Here is a 9,523-nt window from a genome sequence, read left to right as displayed (position 1 = left end):
CGACTAGCACGTATGTGCGAGGGGAACCTTTACCTTTACCTTTATATCCTGCAAAGCATATACTTCAGTGTTTCTCAACCCCAATAATTTTAAGATGTGCGGACTTCAATTTCCAATATTCCCCCTGCCAGCATCCTGGCTGAGGAATTCTGGGGGTTGAAGTTCACAGCTCTTCCTATGCATTCATATAGTCAATCCAATGGTATTCCATACAGTCACAACCACTTTGGGGTTGAAGGTTTTAAATATTTTTTTTGAAATAAACAGAAATAAAATGTGTATAGAAAGCTAATAAAGAAATGAGGGGAATATTTGGTATGTTGAGGCAGGATGACCTCAGTCTTCAGCGACCTCTGGTGGTAGATAGCTTAATTTAACTTTCAATTTATTTAAACCATTTTTAGAAGTTCTCCTGTTTTCAGTACGGGCAGTCCTCAACTTATGACCACAATTGAGCCCAAAAGTTCCGTGGCTAAGTTAGACATTTGTTAAGTGGGGTTTGCCCCATTTTATGACCGTTCTTGACACAACCTTTAAGTGAATCACTGCAGTGGTTAAGTTAGTAGCAGGGTTTTTAAGTGACTTAACTCAGTTAAGTTAACTGGCTTCTCGGTTAACACTGCTTGTCAGAAGGTCGCAAAAACTGTGGAAATGAACCCTGGGATTTTGCAACTGTCGTAAATACGAACCGGTTGCCAAGCATCCAAATTTTGATCACGTAACCACGGGGGTGCTGTCCAAAGTTGTAAGTGTCCTTGTGCCATTAGGTAAAGGTAAAGGTTCCCCTCGCACATATGTGCTAGTTGTTCCCGACTCTAGGGGGCGGTGCTCATCTCCGTTTCAAAGCCGAAGAGCCAGCGCTGTCCGAAGACGTCTCCGTGGTCACGTGGCTGGCATGACTCAACGCCAAAGGCGCACCGAACGCCGTTCCCTTCCCACCAAAGGTGGTCCCTATTTTTCCACTTGCATTTTTTACCTGCTTTCGAACTGCTGGGTTGGCAGAAGCTGGGACAAGGAACGAGAGCTCACCCCGTTACGCGGCAGCTAGGGATTCGAACCGCTGAACTGCCGATCTTTGGATCGACAAGCCACTTAGCCACTGAGTCACCATGTCCCTTTTTTGTGCCATTAGACCTTACACCAATTTCCCCCATCCCCTATCTGTCGAACTGAGTGGCCCATCCAGTTGTGAGGGCCCTCAGTCAGCAACGGTGGCTTTCAGAAGATCGGTTGTGGTGAAGCTGATTGGTTGTATGGAAGATGTATTCGGTGGAATCGAATTCCAGACGGAAGGCGCAAGGAATCCTGCAACCCACTTTGGTATCTGCAAAGATTGACTCATAAGGTTGGTGCTTAACGTCTCCAAGGTTATTGCTCGGTGGAGATAGAGCGGACAAAGAAGGTGAATCAGTGAAATCCACCTTCTTTGATGTCCTCTTACGTTCCTTATCAAAGATTCTTCTTGTTTATGGCATCCTCTTTTGTATTCCAGTTGTCCTAAGTAAAGAAGACCTTCTAGTGTCCCTTATCCAGAGACATCCGGAGCCATGCCTTGTGTTAATGAATGACAGGAAGTAGAGATGGAAGTGTTCATTTAAGCTCCCCCTTGGCGCTCCTGCTACTCATACAAAACCTGCTTTCCTTCTGGTAGAACATCTCAAGAGGTTCCAGGAGCCACCATGAGGTTCCTCATTCTGGCTGTTGTCGTCTTCTCAGGTGAGTGGAGGATTCGGCTAAGGCTGAACTGCTGAAACTTCGTTTGGTTGCGTTGACAATCTCTTTTCCTGGGTCTCCCCTTAGGAGTTCACGCAGTTGATGTAGCTGAAATGTTTCATGCTTGTAAAAGTGGTGTTTAAACTTTCTTCGTCCCCGCCACCCCCAATGCACCACTAACTATAGGGATAACTTTGAATACTTTTCATATTAATCTACCCATTTTGATAATTAGATTTCTGTGTCTTATCATTTCTTTCCATTCTTTTTCTTCGATTTTACTATCTCCAGACATTGCTACATCTACCAAAATTCCTCTTTCCTTTTCAGTTGTTGTGTGCTGTGTTGTAGATGGCAGTGGGTTTGTTGTAAAAATCCAACTGGGATAGTACTAGTGATAAAAATATTTATTATTATTATTATTATATACGTTATTCATTAAACATGAAACTCAGTCAACTGAACATTCATAAATGTGTCACAAATACCATTGACTGGTGCTGTGTGGCTGATATGGCTTGCTGCCAGCAGCCTAGGTATTATTTATTATTATTGTTGTTGTTGTTCTTATTGATTCTGGGAGTTGAAATCCACACATCTTAAAGTTGCTGAAGTTAAGGAACACTGCTTTAGATAATAATAGTAATAATAGTAATAATAATCCACTGACAATCCAAACTGCTGACTATGCAACAACCAAGTCTGAACTGTTTCACATTTAATATGTGAATGCAGCAAAATTGCACAAACTGATTACAAAGCTAGACACGACCAAGTTGCTAAATTAATCCACTGGTCATAATGTAAAAAATATGACTTGCCTGTATCTAAAAAGTCATGGGAGCACAAAGTGGAAAAAGTTATAGAAAATGAGAAGGTGAAGATCTTGTGGGACTTTCGAATACAGATGGATCATCACTTGGAACACAACACGCCAGATATCACAGTTATGGAAAACTGAAACGTACAATTTATTGACATTGCGGTACCAGGAGATGCCAGGGTCGAAGAAAAAGAACTGGAAAAAATCACGAAATATCGCGACCTGGCCATCGAAACTACACAGCTATGGATGAAACATGTAACAGTGATACATTTGTCATCAGGGCATTTGGTACCATGTCCAAGAATTTTATAAGATACATCAACAAATTACAGCTTCCTGCAATAACACCAGCGGAACTGCAAAAAACTGTGCTACTTGGAACATCGTACATCTTAAGAAGGTACTTGGTTGATACCTAGGACGCTGGCAGCAACCCGTATCAACCATTAGCTCCAGTCAATGGTATTTGTGACACATTTTTAAATGTTAAGCTAACTGAGTTTCATGTTTAATGAATAAAAAATATAATAATAATAATAATATGTCACAAATACCATTGACTGGTGTTAATGGTTCATATGGGTTGCTGCCAGAGTCCTAGGTATCAACCAAGTATCTTCTTAAAATATATGATGTTCTGAGTAGCACAGTTTTCTGCAGTTCTGCTGGTGTTATTGCAGGAAGCTACAATTTATTTATTTATTTTAGAATTATTATTTTTTAATTGGCCAAGTGTGATTGGACACACAAGGAATTTGTCTTGGTGCATAGGCTCTCAGTATACATAAAAGAAAAGATACCTTCATCAAGGTACAATACTTACAACACTTAATGATAGTCATAGGCTACAAATAAGCAATCAGGAAACAATCAATATCAGTATAAGTCGTAAGGATACAAGCAACAAAGTTACAGTCATAAGTGGAAGGAGTGATAGGAATGTTGAGAAGATTCATAGCAGAGCAGACTTAGTGAATAGTTTGCCAGTGTTGTGGGAATTATTTGTTTAGCAGAGTGATGGTGTTTGGGGAAAAAGCTGTTCTTGTGTCTAGTTGTTCTGTTGTGCAGTGCTCTATAGCGTCGTTTTGAGGGTAGGAGTTGAAACAGTTTATGTCCAAGGATGTGTTTTCTTGATGTGTTTTGAAAAATTCTTTGAAATGGTACCAAGTTGCCCCGATGGCAATGGGTATCACTGTTACATGACTGAGTTTCATGTTTAATGAATAAAAGAGATAATAATAACAGCAGCAGCAGCAACAACAACATCATCAACTTCTGCAACTTTAAGATGTGTGGACTTCAACCCCCCAAATTCCCCAGTCTGCCATGCTGGTTTAGAAACTTTGGCCTAAAGCCTAACGAGATTGCGTATATATTTTAAATTAAATTTGTTGAAATATATTGCACCATTTCAATTAATTTAATCAATTTAATTCCGACAAACATAAACCGGACAGAAATGTAATACCCGCTCCCAAATCCTCTCCTTTTTTGCAATAGAAACAAGGTTACATTCATTATTATTATTTTGTCTCGCGCAGCATCCCAAGCTTACGTTCTCCGAGATGAGCCGTATCCTCACCTGGCCAAGTTAAACCAGGAGCTCCTAGAATACATGCAAAATGTCACCAGGATCGTGAATGAAAAAATTGACTACATCCAAAACCTGGAGCTTAGCCAATCAGTGCTGTAAGAAAGCCCGTCGTACCATGGTGGTGGTGGTGGGGGGCGGGGGGGGGGAGGAAAGACATAAAGAAAAGCAGATCTTATTCCTTGCTTGCCAGCAAAAAAAAATAAAAAAAAGACAGCCAGCTGGTTTTTTGCTGGCAATTGGGTTTTTTTTTCCCCCTGTCAAAGGTATAATGAAAGCTCCTTTCTTTTTGTCCTATTTCCTTCCTTCCTTCCTTCCTTCCTTCCTTCCTTCCTTCCTTCCTTCCTTCCTTCCTTCCTTTTCTTCATCCATCCATCCATCCATCCATTTATCATATATCTCTATCATCTATCTACTTATCATCCATGAGCTGCGATGGCGCGGTGGTTAGAGTGCAGTACCGCAGGCTACTTCTGCTGCCTGCTGACTGCCTGCAATTTGGCAGTTCGAATCTCACCAGGCTCAAGGTGGACTCAGCCTCCCATCCTTCCGAGGTGGGTAAAATGAGGACCCAGATTGTTGGGGGAAAGAGGCTGACTCTGTAAACCGCTTAGAGAGGGCTGGAAAGCACTGTGAAGCGGTGTATAAGTCTAAGTGCTATTGCTATTGCTATTGTTATCTATCATCTTCCATCCATCTATCCACATTATCTATCTACCTATCATCTACAGTATCTATCACCTTATCCTTTTTTCCATCAATCCATCTACATTCTATCTATCTATCTATCTATCTATCTATCTATCTATCTATCTATCTATCTATCTATCTATCTATCTATCTATCTATCTATCTATCTATCTATCTACTATCATCTATCTCGTCTATCTATCTATCTATCTATCTATCTATCTATCTATTTATCTATCTATCATCTATCTTCTATCTCTTCTATCTTCTATCTCGTCTGTCTATCTATCTATCTATTTATCTATCTATCTATCTATCTATCTATCTATCTATCTATCTATCTATCATCTATCTTCTATCTCTTCTATCATCTATCTATCTATCTATCTATCTATCTATCTATCTATCTATCTATCTATCTATCTATCTTCTATCTCTTCTATCATCTATCTATCTCTATCTTTTATCTATCTTATCTCCCAACCACACATTTATTCCTCCCTCCCTCCCTTCCCTCTTCCTAGGAATAGGAAACCTCTTCTCTCTCATCTGGGTCTCCCAAAAACCATTTTCTTCTCTCTTCTCTCTCTCAGAGACCGGCTTCACCACACTTACTTAAAAATAAGCGAGCGCCTGAATTACTTGGAGTCTAAGTTGCCTCCTGATGTCCCGAGAACCTATTATATGGCCCTTGCGACATCCATGGGCTTGGTGGAGAAAGGTATCGATACCTTAAACAACATCAAGAGACGAGTGACCCCAGTCACAGACAAAGTGGCCGAATCCCTGTACACCATCGTGGCCCCCTTTGCAAACTCGGTCCTGGAGAAGGTGGAGCCCTATTCCGAAGCCCTGCGCCGGGCCATCAGCATCCCAGTTGAGAGACTCAACCCGAGGTTGAGCGAGAAGCTCAAGAAGCTCCTGGAAAGGCTGACCAAAGAGTTGGCGCCGTTACTTCAAACCCTCCAGAACGAATTGCAAGAATTCAAGGCTTCCTTACAACCAGCTACGGACCACGTCCAGAAGAAGGTGAAGGAAGGCATGGAGAGAATCAACCAGCAGTTGGAACCGTATCTCGCTCCGATTCTCGAAGCCCTGGAAAAATACACCAAGGGCTCTCCAGACGAGTAGGGGTTGTGTTCCTGCAAGCAGAAGAACCTTGGCTGGTCTCTACTGAGAAATCAGTCGCTAATAAAATATACAAATATGGCCATTTTGATGAGGGCTGTTTGTAATTCCCCACTTTTTCAGGCCCATAGAGCAGGGGAGTCAAACTTTATTTCATTGAGGGCCACATCAGAGTTGTGTTTGACCTCGAGGGTGGGGGGGAGGTACATGGCCAGCTCGATGTCACTCGTGTCGGGGGGGGGGTGTCGCCTGAGTTGGCCTGAGGGTTCTCCCAGCAAAAATGAGATCCCGAGTTTCGTTTTTGGCTTTGACGGCCTCTACCAACAAAAAATGGAGCTCAGCAAGGCCACGTGTGTCCCTTCCGAGCTCCATTTTCGCTAGCAGAGGCACCGCCGGCCGGTCCTTTGCTGTTTCCAGGACGGCCCTGCTAGCCAGATCAAAGCATCTCGCGGGCTGGATCGTCTGGCCTTCCCCGGGACCTTGAGTTGGACACCCGCTGCCATAGAGTAAAGCAGGGGTGGGGAATGATGGGCTTTTTTTATGACATGTGTCGTGTCCCACTCCTCCGCTGACGGCCTGGTCAGGGAAATCCGAATCAGGCGTGCCAAAGTCCTAGCAAAGTCCTCAGGGCAGGCAGGAGACCAGAAAGTGACTTCAGCAAGATACGTTTAGACTTTGCCTGACTCAGAGAATGCCAGAAAGCAGGTCCTTTATATAGGCCATGGGGTGTGGCTCTATGACTAGCACTTATCCAGGCCTGCCCCTCCCTTCCTTCTGTTGCCTCCGCCTATCAAGTCTTCTGACGCGAGGGTCACTCTAGTCTGCAGCTGTTGGCAATTGACCTCCCTCAGGCTCACATGCTGTGGAGGAGGGGGAGGGGTCTAGTTGCTCCGTTTGCCTGGGCATGGAGCCAGGGCTGGGGGCTGGAGACGCTTCCTCCTCTTCAGCCTGTCTGGGCATGGAGCCAGGGCTGGGGCTGGGAGGCATGCTAGGACATTCCTCCGTGTTCGGAAGCAGATAAGAAGGCCCCGGCTGTGGTGAGATCGGACGAGACACAACATTATGTGGACTTCAACTCCCAGAATTCCTGAGCCAGCAAGGAATCCTGGGAATGGAAGTCCACAAATCATAAAAAGGGCCGTCGTTCCCCACCCCTGCCTGCAGTAAAGGAATTATATCCAGAAATGACAAGCTGGTGCTGTGGTTACAAAAGTCGTGTTTCTTATTCCATGATGAGCTGGGTAGAGGCACCTAAGCAAACTGAAGCAGCCTTAGAGGACAGATCAGGGTTTCCTCCACCTGATGCCTCCGCTCAGATGTAACAGTAACAGAAGGGACCTTGGAGGTCATCTAGTCCAACCCGCTGCTCACGCAGGAGACCTGCACTAGGGATTCAAACCACTGAACTGCCGACCTTTATGATCTGGATGGATAGATGGATGGATTGATAGAAGATAGAGAGAGAGAGAGAGAGAGAGAGAGAGAGAGAGAGATGAATGAGGGATGGATGGATGGATACGTAAATGAGTGGATGGGTGAATGGGTATATAGATATGTAAAGGATAGATGGATGGACTAGATAGATAGATAGATAGATAGATAGATAGATAGATAGATAGATAGATAGATAGATAGATAGATAGATAGATAGATAAGTATATATAGAGATGTTCATCCTTCTATGTTGGTGAACATTGGAGCCATTCCACTATCCTTCCCCAGAACAACCAAGAATTGTTGCTGATGAACACACAGGTCCCTTGTTTTGGCAAACTGCAGTCCTGTTGATTCCAGCTGCATCAACTGAGTTGGTCAGTTAGGGCAACATGACCAAGAACCTCAAGGACATAACGAAAGCCATCCACGTGACCCTCCATTAATGATTGACAGAAGGTAGGCATGGAAGTTTATCTTCTTTGGAGCCTTCACAAGCTCAGAGTCAGCTATACCTTCAAACAAGCAGGTCCTGTGGGGTCATTCAGTCCAGAAAAGCACATACAGTAAGCTAAGTGCGCGCAATATTTTCATCTGAAATATGGTATTTCTTTCTTTTTTTTTATTAAAAAGTTTTACCACAGTTTTAACAATTAATTACCCTCCACCTCCCCCCCTCCCCCCCTTCACCCAACCCCTCCCCCCGACTTCCCAGAGCAAATACACGGTATAGCATTTACCAATCATAAGCTAAAATACGCTAATTATTCATAAACTCTCATCCCTCCCCTAGAACCATAACTCCCTTATTTTATATATATATAAAAAAGATTTTAAAAAAGGAAATACTGTATACAAATACAATTATTACTTTCTGGTCATTCATATACTATTTGATACTTTTTAGTCTGATATAGAATAGAATAGAATAGAATAGAATAGAATAGAATAGAATAGAATAGAATAGAATAGAATAGAATAGAATTTTTTATTGGCCAAGTGTGATTGGACACACGAGGAATTTGTCTTGGTGCATATGCTCTATTTGTTTTGAATATATTCTATCCATCTTTTCCATTCCACTATATATCTTTCTTGTGAATAGTCTTTCAGATATGCTGAAATTTTTGCCATTTCTGCTAAGTTCGTTACTTTTAGTGTCCATTCTTCAATAGTAGGCAGTTGTTCCTTCTTCCAGTATTGTGCCACCAGTAGTCTGGCTGCTGATATTGAAATATGGTATGTCTTTAGTCTTTTCTATCATTCTAGCTTGAACTCCCCAGTTCTCTCTAGTGCGGGAGTCTCCAACCTTGGTCCCTTTAAGACTTGTGGACTTCAACTCCCAGAGTTCCTCAGCCAGCTTTGCTGGCTGAGGGACTCTGGGAGTTGAAGTCCATAAGTCTTAAAGGGACCAAGGTTGGAGACCCCTGCTCTAGTGTGTTTTTCTTCCACTGGGTCAAACTATTGCTAGTCTATTCTAACTGGAAATCTTGCCATGTCAGCACTCAGACATTGATTAGTTGATATTTCTTAGGTTCATCTTTTGACATGAGAAGACAAAAACTCACTGGATGGGAGTTCTGTCTCCTAAATTGGCAACTTTAAGACTGGGGGACTTCAACTCCCAGAAATCCTCAGCCACCTGGCTGAGGAATTCTGGGAGTTGAAGTCCCCCAGTTTTAAAGTTGCCAGGTTTGAGACCTCTGCTGTAGATGCACAAAACATATCAAAATGCCCATTTACTAGATAGAGTATTGTGCTTCTTTTAATGCACTGTTCCTCAATTTGAGCAATGTTAACATACGTGGGTTTCAACTGTCAGAATTCCATACTAGTTGGGGAATTCTGGGAGTTGAAGTCCACACACCTTAAAGTTTACTAGCTTGCTGGCCGGGGAATTCTGGGAGTTGAAGTCCACACACCTGAAAGTTTACTAGCTTGCTGGCTGGGGAATTCTGGGAGCTGAAGTCCACACACCTGAAAGTTTATTAGCCTGCTGGCTGGGGAATTCTGGGAGCTGAAGTCCACACACCTGAAAGTTTACTAGCTTGCTGGCCGGGGAATTCTGGGAGCTGAAGTCCACATACCTGAAAGTTTACTAGCTTGCTGGCCGGGGAATTCTGGGAGTTGAAGTCCACACA

The 9,523-nt window shown here is 43.0% G+C and overlaps 1 protein-coding gene across 1 annotated transcript; it reads left to right on the top strand.

The window, feature by feature from the left end:
* Positions 1–1,139: 1,139 nt before the first annotated feature.
* On the top strand, positions 1,140–5,969 carry LOC131204427 (apolipoprotein A-IV-like). The gene is made up of 4 exons (XM_058195703.1): positions 1,140–1,345; positions 1,493–1,716; positions 4,081–4,228; positions 5,414–5,969. Exons 2-4 carry the CDS (start codon positions 1,680–1,682, stop codon positions 5,949–5,951), a joined length of 723 nt encoding a protein of 240 aa, XP_058051686.1. The 5' UTR covers positions 1,140–1,345; positions 1,493–1,679; the 3' UTR covers positions 5,952–5,969.
* The last annotated feature ends 3,554 nt before the right edge of the window (positions 5,970–9,523 follow it).

This window comes from Ahaetulla prasina, chromosome 10, assembly GCF_028640845.1.
Source record: "Ahaetulla prasina isolate Xishuangbanna chromosome 10, ASM2864084v1, whole genome shotgun sequence".
NCBI lineage: Eukaryota > Metazoa > Chordata > Lepidosauria > Squamata > Colubridae > Ahaetulla > Ahaetulla prasina.
Note: the sequence above shows the minus strand (reverse complement) of the source record. Positions and strands in the feature narration are given on the sequence as shown.

What these genes read in the sequence shown, in the direction of transcription:
- LOC131204427 (XM_058195703.1), top strand. Translation starts at nt 1,680, where the DNA reads ATGAGGTTCCTCATTCTGGCTGTTGTCGTCTTCTCAG. An exon ending in GGCTGTTGTCGTCTTCTCAG is followed by an intron (nt 1,717 to 4,080) that starts GTGAGTGGAGGA and finishes TGTCTCGCGCAG; the next exon opens with CATCCCAAGCTTACGTTCTC. An exon ending in GAGCTTAGCCAATCAGTGCT is followed by an intron (nt 4,229 to 5,413) that starts GTAAGAAAGCCC and finishes TCTCTCTCTCAG; the next exon opens with AGACCGGCTTCACCACACTT.